Source organism: Conger conger, chromosome 1, assembly GCF_963514075.1.
Source record: "Conger conger chromosome 1, fConCon1.1, whole genome shotgun sequence".
Classification (NCBI taxonomy): domain Eukaryota; kingdom Metazoa; phylum Chordata; class Actinopteri; order Anguilliformes; family Congridae; genus Conger; species Conger conger.
Window position 1 is genome coordinate 18,330,577 of NC_083760.1, and position 15,605 is coordinate 18,346,181.

The 15,605-nt window shown below is 40.6% G+C and overlaps 1 protein-coding gene across 1 annotated transcript; it reads right to left on the reverse strand.

Annotated features, from left to right (window-relative positions):
* On the reverse strand, positions 1–14,768 carry si:dkey-177p2.6 (uncharacterized protein LOC568712 homolog). Its single transcript, XM_061217046.1, has 2 exons — positions 14,600–14,768; positions 1–2,910 (listed from the first exon to the last, which is right to left on the reverse strand). Exon 2 carries the CDS (start codon positions 2,904–2,906, stop codon positions 2,118–2,120), a length of 789 nt encoding a protein of 262 aa, XP_061073030.1. The 5' UTR covers positions 2,907–2,910; positions 14,600–14,768; the 3' UTR covers positions 1–2,117.
* Positions 14,769–15,605: the final 837 nt, after the last annotated feature.

The following is a 15,605-nucleotide window of genomic DNA, read 5'->3' on the forward strand; positions in this document are numbered from 1 at the left end:
AAGTGGGTCCGATTTACATGCCAGTCTGCAGAAGTGTAATTCCTGCTCATATAAAATGAATGGGTGGGTCTGCTTGTTTGTGGTCAACTGGGATGGAACATGGAAACATCAGAGTGTTTCCATGTTCCAGTGTTCCATCCAGTGTTTCAAGAGGCACCAGAAGCTTTATGATCTCTAACTTGGCTACAACACTCCATTTTCCTCTCATCTTTCTGCTCTATTGGGCCATAATATCCATACATCAGAGAAAAACATACTGCATTTAACTAGAGTAGTTCTGCTGTACGGAAAATAGTATATGATAACCGTCTCGACAAATATAATGATAAAGATTAAACTGCTTCTTTGCAGAATCTATATTGCATCATAAGTGTATGGAATTTCCTAAAATTAAAGACAGGTAAGGCAAAGCAAGCATCCTGCTGTGGATAGAATCCTAATCTAGCTGCTAAAAATGTGTTTGTCCAATCTAACAAAGGGGGGCTCGCACTCCACCCACATCTCACCTGATTGGCTGGTGTCAGGCTACGAATAGTAATGATGGGTCTTGTGCTCACAGCAGCTTCAGCAGAACTCTCATTTCTACAGGCAAGTACTTCCATGTGACAACAGCCTAAGTGCAAAAAGCTTGGCAGATCTCGGGACAGCAGGGTCACTCATTGGACGTGTGGGCGTAAAGGATAGAAGGAAGACAGAGACGGACAGTTTGGTGATGTTCCTCATCATAGGGATTGAAATGAAAGACAAGTTCTGCAATATTTTCCAAACGATTTCAGAGATATGAAATTGAATAGGTGGGCGGACCCATTTTACTTAGAACAGCACTTGAACATGCATCTAATACCTAACTCCAAACCCTTTATTTTTTTAAATGTTGCATGCTGAAGATGGCTTTAGGTGTTTGGAAATTGAGTCTTGAACAGATCATTTGTTTTATCTGGGACAATGGCTTCTCTGAGAGCAAAAACAGGGGGAAAAATTTGCCTTATCTGCACATGTTGCTGTTTGCACTTGGAAGTTCACAGGCTGAAGTACCATTTCAATGAGTTATCTCTGCTCCATACATGAAGTTTTAGGGGTAGAGTGGTGTTGCTATTAGAGGCCAGAGGACTTCTATCAGTCTTCTACCGTACACTAAAATCCCAAAACACGATTATAATGTGTGTGTAATCTGCTTGAAGACAAACACTCTTACATAACTATAAATAATCACCAGTTTCAATGGATTTAAAACAAAAAGTACATTAAACTGCTAGGACTAAATATAAAATAATTTCGATACCGACCAAAAGCTTGAGGCTGAGAACAGTGTGCTCAATGCAGATCGAGAAGAGGTAGAGTTAGCATTATATGTTTAATGCTCCTGTCATGATGGAATCCATTAAAGGACATAATGGCGTATAAATACATATTAAAAATTAATTTACAAAAATAAGTCTATTTTCACTCGAAAAACATGAAGGTGTTGCCTTATCGCGTAACTTGATTTTTTTCTATTTGTTTTCAGTGGAAAAAAATCAGCATACATTTCTGTTGCCAAATGCAATTTAAAGTTCAGTGAAACGGCTGATAATGATAATACTTTGTGTTTCTCGCTGTATTCCTACAGTCTCATTTTAAAACTCAGTTCATGAATGTAAGAAGCATTGCATCAGCTCTCACCACACGTGTGTTTCATTCTACAGTAGGTGTGCATTAGGCAGGTCTCTGTATTTATCTTTTTTATATAAATATATTGTGCTCTATTTGTATAAAAATAAATAGCACATTTGTAAAACAATTTTGCTGTTCCCATCCCAAATATAATTATGAAAATATAAACAATCGAAGGCTGTCAGGACCATACTAAGACGCATGTCATTCAGGTCCTTCACAACCACAAGTGGATCCCAAGTAATGTGATCCAGTTCATTCATGATCCCATAAGGATCTCTGTGATGTGATCCAGGTCATTCATGACCCCACAAAGATCTCAGTGATGTGACCCAGTTCATTCATGACCCCACAAGGATCTCCATGATGCGATCCAGGTCATTCATGGTCCCACAAGGATCTCCATGATGTGATCCAGTTCATTCATGACCTCACATGGATCTCCATGATGTAATCCAGTTCATTCATGACCCCACAAGGATCTCCATGATGTGATCCAGCTCATTCAGGTCTGTGAGACACAGCTGCAGGGCGCTGGCTGTGGTGCAGCTGGGGAATGACTTGAGGCCATCCTCAGCTGCAGGGGTGGCACCACTGGCCCTCGGCAGGGGGTACGCCAGGACAGAGGAGAAGTCTGAGCAGTCGTACATGGAGGTGTCAATGTCCTCAAATATGTCGTCAAAGGCCAGGTCTGTCAGATAGCTGGTTGAGTTTGTGATCTCAAAGGAGCTAAATAGCAAGTCTGGTGTCCTGCTGTCCTCTGGTGAGGAGGAGAGAGCGGAGGAAGAGGAAGAGGAGTCGCTCTCCTCCTCGGTCTCGGTGCACCCTGGGCAGGCGGGCGGCCCTCTCTCCCCCTGAGCACCACCCTCCTCTCTCAGTAGGGAGGGGGGCAGGGCCAGGCCGGAGTCAGAGTGTGCAGCGGGGCCGGGCCCCTCGGGGCAGTCCGAGGGCACGGGCGGCAGGCTGGGGGTGTGCAGCGGCGTGGAGGGGTGGGGGGGCCAGGGCGCGGGCGCGGCCGGCGGCTCCCAGCCCTCGCGCCGCATCTCCTCCTGGATCTGGCGCAGGGTGTTGGCCAGCAGCACGGCCCGGTGCAGGCTTGGCTCGCTCCTCATGTGGCAGCTCTGCAGCTTGTTCAGGCACATGTTCAGCACCAGCTGCCGCTGCTGCATGTAGGGCACGTCCGGCACGGAGTCCTTCGCCCCCGCCACCTCCCCGAAGTCGCTCAGCTTACGCTTCACTCCACGGCCCAACATGTATCTGAGGGGGGAAGGAAATCACATTAGCACCGCGGTTACAGACGTTCAGTACAGAATCAAACATAACAACCGGTTCCTCTGGTGACAGCAGTGATGGTCATCGAGTGATTCAGTCCAGTGAAATTATACTGACATAAGGTGCACCTGTAAGAAGGATGCTTTTCTTAACCTGGCAGATCAAATTAATGCTTTATGATATTCCTGAAAAAAGAAGACCATAGCTTATGAATATATGTAACATTTAACTCTCATCTGCAACTAGTGTGCAACCAGAAATGTGTATTCCGCAATAGCAAAAAGATAAAGTCAAACTCTTTCCTAGTTGTTTATAATGGACAAAAAGCATATAATTCATTCAGTCATTTTCAGAGTAGTTTTGGATAGGCATTAGATATTTTAAGACGCTATCCTGATGAAAAGATTATAATTCCTATTTGGAAATGATGCAGACGTGAGTTTCATAACAGTTGATTTGTAGAAAAACCTATGATTATTTCAGGATTGAACAATTTTGGATAGATTCGGAGACACTAAGGAACACCAGGGTACACTGCTTACATTTTGCTTCATAGATCTTTACTTGCTCTTCATATCACGCAGAGATGCACACGTGATCAAGGAAATGTATATATTTATGTCTTACCTGTTTCAGTATTTAACTTAAAAATAAAGAAGAACAACCTTTCTGCATTTTCACCTACATTGTTTTCAATTTGTAGCACTTTATTTACATCTTATTTATGAAGATAAACTAAACTACAGTCAGTATGCTAAGTGATACAAGTGTCTTTCTTAATTTAAGCCATGTTTCAAGCCATTTTCCATGTGATGCTCACCTGGAGCCTCAAAGAACAACACTGCAGAAATGGGCAAGATGCCAGATTGGGAAAGGGGTTAACCAGCTAAGGCCATGGCAGGGCTGACGCAGCGGCCTGCTGCAGGTTAATGTGCTGCTGGTTTATGGAGCTGCAGTTTCAGACCCCTCTGCCTGCGAGATAGACTGCACGCTGCTGCTCCAGGTAGAGGAAGCTGCACACATTTCAGTCAGTGCAAATCTTTTTCAGCATCACTCTGCAACCGAGGCTCGGAAAGACCTAGACCATCAGTCTTCCTGTAGAAATGCAGCTGTCCGCTGCACAGTTCTGCTCTATAACCTGGCCATTGCTTACCTGTGAGATGCACTTGGCAACAGCCTACATTCATGATTCCATGTATCATATAATGCAGAAAGAGGGAACTGCTGCTTGTTTTTTTTTTTTTTTTGAAACCCAGGATATCAGCATGTCTGTGTGTTATTTTGTTGCAAAGATTCCCAATGGACAGTTACTGGATTATTCTGTATTAACTTAAGGAATAACTGCATTGGTAAAAAAATAAAATAAAATCAGGCTTTAGAGAGCGTGCAAAAATGCTACCCAGTTTTTTCTAACTGTAGCATATGATTTGACCAACACAGACAAAATCTCCATATAAATTCTGCTCTAGTGCCAGTAGCCTGTATTATAATAAGCAGTGTAAGGGCCTACACGGGTGAGAATGCTGGCCTGAGTGGTTGCTGTAATATTGTGATCACTCGTCTTCTATACCCATCTATTCTTGCACCGGTCAGCAGTATACACAGGAGTGCTGCAGCACTTTCTGTGAACACACACTCTCGCGCACACACACACACACACACGCGCGCGCGTGCGCAAAGTCTCAGAGGGCTCCTCTCCTGCAGGAAACACGAGGCTCCAAGAGGAACGCACTGGTCACCATGGTGATTCATATCAATCTACCCTGCGTGTCAGCTCTGGAACCTGTTTCTAAGTAAGCAGGCTCCCTGCCAGAGCGCAGGGCCAGCGGAGTAGTCCTCCTGCTACCTCTCCACATTAGACTCGCTGCTGCACAAAGTCAGCAACGCTGGATGTGTTATGGGAAGAAACTGATTACCAGCATACATACTGCATAAATGTAGGGGTTTGTAATTCATTGTAATCTAGCAATTCACCTGCTTACCCGCCACCCAGGAATAAGTGAGGAAATAGCACAATCTTTTATAAATTCTTATTACATTCTTTGAAACAACATTGCAATGCCATAACATAAGTACATATTTTAGTTTAATTTCTTCAACCAAAAGCAGAGTAGGTTAATTTAACAACCTACCAGTACACTTTGTGTTGCATCACATACATATATGCAGAAAAAGCACTAAATGAACTTAAAATGAACTAAATCTAAATAACAGCCTTCATTTTTAAATGACTGTAGTTAATGGTAAGTATAAGTTAATTACTTACAGTATTGCAACTACTGTTTCTGTTTTTATTCATGGTATTCTGTCATTGTGTCAGCATGAGGCAATACCAGGCGATGGTGGTATGGCCACCCTGCTCCTGCTGACCTGACCTGACGTCTGGGCTTGGATAGGAGACCTGCTGGGAGAAAGTGGCATTGGTGGCCCAGTAGGGGAGCAAACTTGCTTCCAGTCAAATTAACTCCAGTGCAATAATTGTGAAATGGAAGCTCTGGAACCTGTTTCTAAGTAAGCAGGCTCCATGTAGGTTTGGAATCACCAGGACTCGTCCTACAAACTGGGTAACCAGGCAAGAAGGGCCTTGGTCAGTGAGGTGACCAAGAACCCAACAGTCACCCTAACAGAGCTTTGGAAGTCCTCTGCAGAAATGGGAGAACCTGCTGGAAGGACGACCGTCTAAGCAGCACTCCATCAATCATCTGGCTAATACCATCCCTACTGTGAATCATGGTGGTGGCAGCATCATGCTGTGGGGGTGCTTCCTAGTGGCAGGGCCAGGGAGACTAGTCCGAGGGAAGGATTAATGCAGCCAAATACACAGAGGCCCTGCAAGAAAACCTGCTCCAGAGTGCATGCGACCTCAGACTGGGATGAAGGATCACCTTTCAGCATGACAATGACCCGAAGCATACAGCCAATGGACTGGAGTGGCTACCGGACAAGTCTCTGACTGTCCTTGAGTGGCCCAGTCAAAGCACAGACTTAAAACCGAATACAACATCTGTGGAGAGACCTGAAGATGGCAGTTCACAGATGCTTCCAATCCAATCTGACGGAGCTTGAGAGGATCTGCCAGGAAGAATGGGATAAACTGCCCTAATCCAGATGTGCAAAGCTTGTAGAGACTTACCCAAGAAGGCTTGAAGATGTAATTGCTAACAATGGGGCTTCTACAAAGTACAGAATTAAGGGTCTGAATACTTCTAGAAATTTCAGTTTTTGATTTTTAATAAATTTGCTGTTAATGTTTTTACTTATTATTGAGTGTAGATTGGTGGGGAAACATGGCAATTCTGCAACACAATAAAGTGCAAAAATTGAAGGGGTCTGTATACTTTCTTAAGCCACTGTACATTGATAAGTCAGTGAATCTGACCTGATCTGATAAAATCAGTGGCTGCAGCTGAGCTGAAAATCGAGGAGGCAGAAAATATACCCTTAATCTAATTATTGGTCTTGAAGTTTGCCAATGATCTGAATATTCCACTGGCAGGTAAGCACTCAGCTTCTTTCTCCATGCCATGTTAGGGAGATTAAGTAGCCTAATAGATTCAATTGAGAAAAATCTGTTTTATTAACTACGCAGTAAGCAGACTGTTGCTGCAACGTCTGCATGACGTAATTACATTTGGGATGACATTGTATTTACTGCATACACACAAAAAAAAAGATAACCTACTCTGCTACTAACTGCTTGCATTGCAATAAAGGCTAAACTGAGCTTAAGGTTGTTTGAATTACAAAGTTTGCATTGGCCCTTTGCCATGAATATTCTCTGAGTGCAAGTGCAGAAAAGAGTAGCTACATGTATTTTGAATAACGTCAACTGAAATGTGCACAAATTTGTGTGTAAATAAAAAGTTTAATTTCTCGTTTTTCCATAATTGAGGCGAACTGGCTCCACCTGACGGTATTGAGTACTTTGTGACTTAATCCTTTTGTTAATGGACAAAAATGATTTAAAACAAATTTAGTTCAAGGGGATGTTTTCTGCCTCCTCAGTTTTCTGCTAAGGAGCCACCACTATAATACAGTGGTGTGAAAAAGTGTTTGCCCCCTTCCTGATTTCTTATTTTTTTGCATGTTTGTCACACTTAAATGTTTCAGATCAAACAAATTTAAATATTAGTCAAAGACAACACAAGTAAACACAAAATGCAGTTTTTAAATGAAGGTTTTTATTATCGAAAAAAACCAAACCTACATGGCCCTGTGTGAAAAAGTGATTGCCCCCTAAACCTAATAACTAGTTGGGCCACCCTTAGCAGCAACAACTGCAATCAAGCGTTTGCGATAACTTGCAATTAGTCTTTTACAGCGCTGTGGAGGAATTTTAGCCCACTCATCTTTGCAGAATTGTTGTCATTCAGCCACATTGGAGGGTTTTCGAGCGTAAACCGCCTTTTTAAGGTCATGCCACAGCATTTCAATATGATTCAGGTCAGGACTTTGACTAGGCCACTCCAAAGTCTTCATTTTGTTTTTCTTCAGCCATTCAGAGGTGGACTTGCTGGTGTGTTTTGGATCATTGTCCTGCTGCAGAACCAAATTTCGTTTCAGCTTGAGGTCACGAACAGATGGCCGGACATTCTCCTTCAGAATTTTTTGGTAGACAGCAGAATTCATGGTTCCATTTATCACAGCAAGTCTTCCAGGTCCTGAAGCAGCAAAACAGCCCCAGACCATCACACTACCACCACCATATTTTACTGTTGGTATGATGTTCTTTTTCTGAAATGCAGTGTTACTTTTACGCCAGATGTAATGGGACACACACCTTCCAAAAAGTTCAACTTTTGTCTCGTCAGACCACAGAGTATTTTCCCAAAAGTCTTGGGGATCATCAAGATGTTTTCTGGCAAAATTGAGACGAGCCTTAATGTTCTTTTTGCTCAGCAGTGGTTTTCATCTTGGAACTTTTGCCCAGTCTCTTTCTTACGGTGGAGTCATGAACACTGACCTTAACTGAGGCAAGTGAGGCCTGCAGTTCTTTGGATGTTGTTGTGGGGTTTTTTGTGACCTCTTGGATGAGTCGTCGCTGCGATCTTGGGGTAATTTTGGTCGGCCGGCCACTCCTGGGAAGGTTCACCACTGTTCCATGTTTTCGCCATTTGTGGATAATGGCTCCCACTGTGGTTCACTGGAGTCCCAAAGCTTTAGAAATGGCTTTATAACCTTTTCCAGACTGATAGATCTCAATTACTTTCTTTCTCATTTGTTCCTGAATTTCTTTAGATCTCGGCATAATGTCTAGCTTTTGAGGATCATTTGGTCTACTTCACTTTGTCAGGCAGGTCCTATTTAAGTGATTTCTTGATTGAGAACAGGTGTGGCAGTAATTAGGCCTGGGTGTGGCTAGAGAAATTGAACTCAGGTTTGATAAACCACAGTTAAGTTATGTTTTAACAGGGGGGGCAATCACTTTTTCACACAGGGCCATGTAGGTTTGGATTTTTTGTAGGTTTTTCTCCCTTAATAATAAAAACCTTCATTTAAAAACTGCATTTTGTGTTTACTTGTGTAGTCTTTGACTAATATTTAAATTTGTTTGATGATCTGAAACATTTAAGTGTGACAAACATGCAAAAGAATAAGAAATAAGGAAGGGGGCAAACACTTTTTCACACCACTGTATGTGGAGTTTAGCCTAGATTAGTATTCACTCTAATTAAGCTTAATTACATGTTCAATTAATACATTCTTCTAGATCCATCAAAATTACAGGACTAATTACCTTATAAATTAAATTGCATATCAAATTGTATCACTTGAGGGCACAAATTAACTACATATCTTCTACCAATTCTCTTAAGAATCAGAATGAAACCATTTCTAATGAATAAAAATGTCCATAAATATTCAATTTTAGAGCACTATTATTTTCACACTTTTCTCTATGTTTCTCTAACATTTCAAGAACAAAGCACACATACTGTAGCCCAATACAAAGATTACATCAAATTATATTGTTATCAATACACAGAAAAGGCCATACCAATACACAATTTACAGTTTTTGTGTCTAAGAGACACGTTTATGCCTAACTGATTAGTCTGCTCAGAAAGGTACCAGGCATACCCTGCCAGTTAATAATAAACAAATCTAGTCAAGTCTTCACTGCTAGCAAAATCCCTTGGACCTAAATATGGACCTAATCAGAAAGTAGGACCTATTGGTCATCTAAGCATTTGATCTTCCACATTATAGTAAAATCTGGCAAAATACACAGGCAGCATTTTCACCATTTATTATCCAAAGAATACAAAAAATAATGAAGCAAAGGTTTCTATAGACCTCTACGGACCACTTCTTTTCTGGTAGAGTAAACAATGCGCAGACAATTTACATTTGAAAAACGGAACTCTTTCCAAATATAATAACTTGTGAACTTCAACGGAGCTCAAAAATTTCAATCCAGGACTATTTCTTGTATTAGCGGGACTGTGAGAAAGGTGCTATATAAATGCAAGGAATGATTATTTTATTATTATTATTACTACTATTATTATTTATTATTATAATTGTTGTTGTGAGCTAGGTGTATCTCACAAATGCCATTGTTCACATGGTGTTATGTCCACCTGGAAGAGTACTTTATTGGTGATTTTTGACACCATTAATTTGCTGTAAATTATATAATTGTGCAACATTTTCTTATATGGACAGATTCACTGCACATTGTGGATGTATGCAGGCTACTCTTCCTCCTCTGGCATATTTATAATCAAAACATATTTACTATCTTCACACACCAAGATATGATTACATCGCTACCAATACCAGTGCCAATAATCAATGCCATCTCTGGTGTGTGGGCATCTACTGACACCTTCTGCCAAAATACCAATTTCCATGAAACTGACATAAGAAATATCTAAAAATCCATAACAACACATTAATTGTAAAAATACAGTAGGGTTTCAGCACTTGCAATGCTTGGCCTCCTCACTATTAGGCTAGTATTACTACTGTAAAGATACGTCCTGAGCTACCAGTGTCTCAGATCAATGGCTTGGTCTGTGCTCATGGAAAACACCATTATGGACTCCCACAAGTAACAACCTATTCTTCCTTTAATTTTTGGATTGGTTTATTCACAAATGTCTTTTCCGGCAGGTCAGTGAGTTGTGCACAAAGAAATGAATTACAATGACTGGTGTGGAACAGGATTGTGGTTTGTTGTGGTCTGAATGGATTGGGCATCACATAAAATCCAGATTCAGTCCAGATGGCAGCTAGTGGACTTGGTAAAGCTTGGTAGGGTTTTGACATATTATTCTTTATGATTGATAGTTTCATTGCTTATGAACAATGCAGCTAGACAGATTTTTCTCCTCTTTCATACAGAAAACAATCAAATTCCATTGGTGCTATACAAACACCTAATAAGCCATGCCCCCACAAAATCCCACCCCAATGTATCATAAATATTTGCATTGCCTTTTAGTGCATTATTAGACGTGGTGTAGGGCAGTGGTCAGTTCCATTCCAGTTCCGTAAATTAAGTAAATTAAGTGCATTTCAATTGAAAAATGAAATTCCCATGTTCCAACCCTGGTGCAGCATAGTAAACAACATGCCACAGCAACAATATGCTCCAAGAAAACTCAATGTGCAGGCCCATCCACTTTCTTGCTGCTGCTGAACACATGCCTATTCTCTTCTTTAGCTGGTCAAACATATGCGTAGCAGCAGAAAATGAAGCATAAAATTTTAATCCAAAAATTCCTGGACACCTCATTAATGAAAATATAAATTCAAAAGATAAACATACGTCAGGTAAATAATACATTTTTATTAGTTTTATTATAGTTGAGATGTATATTTAGAATAACATTTACATTACACCTACACTTATTACTTTGTTATTTGAATTAAGAGCATGAGGAATCTGTCAAGGCAGTTCTGCCAGTGTTGGGGAGCCTTAATTTTATTCTTATAAAAAAGCTAGCTCTGAAGTACAAGGCCTGCATTTAAGTAGTTCATCTGCTATTTTCATGGAAAGTTGCATAATCTTTCTCTACAAGAGAAAGACAATCTAAATTACAGTAGCATAATGTACATTGATTCATGTCCCATAAACAAATAGTGTATCATCGAGTAATAGTTTTCAGTTTCAGTATTTTTTATATTTTGTATGTGCATTATGTTACAAATAAACTAACACTGCCATTGTTTGTCCTTCAAGAACAAAAGCCTGTAAAACTTTCTCAATGAATATGACCCACTCGACCAAAGCTTTGACTTTTTATTTTGGTCCTTTTATTATATTTATTCTTCCTGTTTATTTTTTCTCAACAATAATTCAACAGAATTATTATTCTAGAGAAATAATCAAATGAGTGTTATTGTTCCTCTGTGTTACCATAGAAATATTAAATTATTATTAAAAGTTAAATTATCTCTTATAGAGCATATATGGTCCCCATTGGACTCTAATATATGTCTTAGAGCTGAATAAACACTGGACATTTTACTGTGCGTATAAACCCCCCACGGAATGCCTTTCTCACCTGTCCATTAATCAGTTTCTCTTTCGTGATGATTTACATCTACATGTTTCTGGTTTTTAATGCACAAATAAAATAATGAATTAATGAGGCAATATTCCCCTATTCCTCCTTGCTGTTCTTCATAATGAGCTGGGATGTTAAGCCTCTGCACTGCACACTCCTGTGTGCAGAAAACACACAAGCACACATGCAGCATCCCACTCCGCAACGGCACCCTTTTGCCATCTTTTGGCTTTCTGCGCAACGCAACAGCACCAGAAGAGAGTGGAAAAAAACCTCAGCCGGCGAGAGAAAGGGAGGGAAAGAGAGGCAGAGAGTACAGTCAAAGTGCCCGGAGAGGATTTCAGTGTTATGTAAAAGGAGCACAGAACGTCTGTGGCAGCACTGTAGCGGCCGCAGGGCTAAGGCTGCTGGAAGCCGGAGAAAGAGAAGAAAGGGAGATGCAGACAGTGATAGAGAGAGCAAGAAACAGAGTGGGAATTCTACACTGGAGGGCAAGGTAGGGAGGAGATTGGCCGCTTCTCACTGTGCAGTCCTCAGGTATTATGTATAATGTGTATGTGGAGGTGCACGAATGGGCCAATGTCTATGCACTGTCAACAGATCCTCACTGATGCACCTCCCAATCTAATGAGAAATTAACTGCCACATATTGTGTACACTTTGTTTCCAAAAGTTCCTGAACACTGTATGGAAAAAACAGCACCAATATGTATATATACTGAAGATATGTCCAGGTAAAAGTAAGAAAGCCCCATCCACCTGAATGTAACGCAGTCCAAAGCTTTTCTTCTGCACTACTTCCCCACCCACACACAATAAGTGTGTGCGGCTCGCACTCCAGGCCGTAAACAGGAAGCCTGGCTGTGGCCGTTCTTTCTTTCTCTCCTCTTCGCTGCAGGCGTTTTTCTATGTCCATGGTTCATTCATCACACTGCTACATGCAACCAGACATCCCCTGCCTGAATACTAAGTGCTGTTCCGGATCCCAGTTACAGAAATGGCAGCGGGAGGAGAAAATACCAGGGATTTATTGGTTTGTTTTGCCGCTGCATGAGGAGGTGCATTGTCTTGTATGTGAAAACATAGGCTGGGTGAAAATGGCATTTCCAAGTGGCGACCTAAAGCCAGAGCCAAAAACTGCATTTCCACGAGTCGAGCAAAATGCTAATTTGCATAGACAAAATCAATAAAGAGACCCATTTTTACACTGCCCTTTTATTCAAAAAGGTAATAACTATTCACTTAGATTAAAACTTTTAAATAAATGTGCAGTCTGTGGCACTCCAATGACATGTGTGTGATGAAAATGTTCTGCGACAACCAAACTCACATATAAATAGATTGATCTCAAACTGATCTGCACAGATTCCTAAATGTATGTGTTAATGAGTCATTTTGACAAATACAAAAGAAACATGTTAGTGAAATGAAACCATCATCCATGTATGCAGATACACTGGAAAGGGTATTATCTTTGAATAGCTGCTCAAAAATCACCAAGCACTCCAAACCCTGGCAAATATACTGCGGATGTTTTAACCCATCTGCCAAAGTTATTGGAAAGGCAAGGTATGAAATCCTCTAGTGGTTCAGCGTAATATTCAAAATGATAGCATCCATTAAACATGTAATATCAGGCGGGATTTGATTCCACAAGGTGGATTGTAACAGAATTGATGAATTACAAAGCCAAACACCTTGGTTTCAGACAAAGGTATGAAAATATAGGCCCTGTCCCAATTGAAGAGAAGAAGTGAGGGGTCCCTTTTTTGTTTTATCTTCACAATGGAGGTGCACTTCCAGAGAGAGGGGAAGGGATTAATAGCAGATGCATTTTGGGCAGACTCCTTAGTCATCATTCTTGCACCTTTACTACTAATGTTAACAACAGAAACTCTCCATGTAACTATGGAAACAGCAGTAGTGATGCCAGTACCCTTATTTTTATTAATATCAGTGCCTACATTGGAATCTAGCCACATAGTCTTGCCTGACACATTCTCAAATCAACTTTTGCACTCAGAACTAATACTGTCACCGCAGGTAGAAACAAATGTTTAACCAAATTGATATTTAGTCTAGTTATAGTGATCAAGCTATATCAGTAGTCAGACTGCAAACTTCCTTTCAACATTCAGTGACAGCGGGGCAGATCAATAACTCGAAATATTATTAGTGAGCTTGCTAGACACTAGACAGCTACATAACAAAAACAAAGGAGCTTTAGAACACTAGGTCTACATGCATGCACATTCAGTGGAAGGAGACAGTCGAGAAGTGATGAGAGTTGCCGATTTATTTTTGATTGGGATAATCTTAAATAAATAAAATTTCTTGGGGAGAAACACATCATTGGAAGTAGTCAAAGTAGACCATGGACAAGTCATGTTATGAACTGTTTAGTCATGTCACTGACTGCATCATAGGCCTAATTCCAGAACAATTCTATACGCAGCAAAAATAGACATTTGTAAACGAGTATCACTATAGTCACTGCAATTAAATGTGGTAGGAGATGTACATTACCAGAAAATAAACAAATATATGTGGCCCCTTGTCAATATAGTTCAGTACAAAGTTGAGATATATTTTTTAATCTCACTACATAATTAAATGGGAGGTAATGGGACTATTGTAATCGCATGTGATTATGTTTTGTGTCGTTAAACTTAATAAATATAAATATTCAAAATAAATATTCCTGTTAAAGGTGTAAAATTGTGTTGATTCCTGTAGTAGCTTATGTGTAGTTCCATTACATCCCCAACACTCCAACATGTTGATGTCTCCCTACATAGCCTAATTATTATGAACAGCTAAAAATGCAACACGGAGTAATAACTCTTTAACGAATAAATTGCCTTCCCCAACGCAACAGAACACCGATTTGTAGGCAGGCTAGATTTGTAGCGCATTTATTCTTGTAGCCTATGTATAATACGATTAATAGGCTACAATAACAGATGTTTCACTTTTAGTTGCGTAAACAATACACCAGATCTACTACACAACTGTTTGCTTGCATCTGGAAACATTGCTTGCATCTGAGAAGTTTCACAACCTTTATAGTTTATTAAAACTGCCTGGTTTCATAAGGCAGCTAGCTTGTTTAGCAATATAGGCTACCAACGGAACGGAAAGCACCATAACCTTACCTTTTGTACGTAATAATGTCACTTCATTCGAACTCTTCACCATAAAGTTGCTGCGCATGGTTAATATCGCAGAATACACTGACTCGATTGCTTCCCTCTCTTCGGATCCAATATCCCTGTCTTTATCATATGAGTAATGAACAACTATGAAACTGGAAAAATAAATATATAATTGAAATATTCGGGAGTGCTAGACAGCAGCTGTATATGTCCCCTATTCCTTTTCCCTTGACAGCTGACAAACAAGTAAACTGCACAGACGAGCTGGCTGGCTGACGTATACTTCTAAGCCGTGCAGCTTTCTACCGGGGAGGAGTGGGGGGCAGGGGGACAGAGAAGGGGGAAAACACAGTGGAAGGCGGAGCGCCAGCGAGTCTACCCGCACGCAGCAGCCGCCCCTCCTACGTTGAAGAGAAAACAGGGGACGGCCACGAAAGCTCACGGGGCACCGAATGTGCAAGTGTGTAGTGCATTTGAGTGAAGATTTCTCCTATACAAGGCTTGGCTGTGTTGCTCAATTGATTTAAATAGGGTTCCCTCACCCTCATGTAAGCCTATTTTATATGCACTCCTTGCATTTCATAACCAATTGCCCAGCTGTTAGAAACACGATCTTAGGCTACCGATAGGATACCTCGTTCCCATTATTTAATATCGCGCGACTGCAGGCGATCTAGGCTTTGATCAGGGCTTGAAAATCGGACAACTCGGTTCAAACCACAGAAGTGTAGTTTAAACTCATTCACTTCGGTCAGTTATAAACATGGGACTACTGTGTTACCATTTCAACAGCTGTAACCACTTCTACTTTAAGTTCAAAATCACACGAACGCCTTTTATTTCGTGCACACCATTATTTGGCAGTGCGTTACAAAGGCTATTTAAATTAATCCAACGTCTAATATATTTCATAAAATGTGTACACGACAGCTAAATGTTTACCGTTTCGTTAAATAAGGCGAATTAAAATTTTTAGTTGGACTAATTTCAGTTTGACTAATTGACC

Excerpts from the sequence above, each read along its gene's own strand:
- si:dkey-177p2.6 (XM_061217046.1), bottom strand. The coding sequence starts at position 2,906 with ATGTTGGGCCGTGGAGTGAAGCGTAAGCTGAGCGACTTCGGGGAGGTG.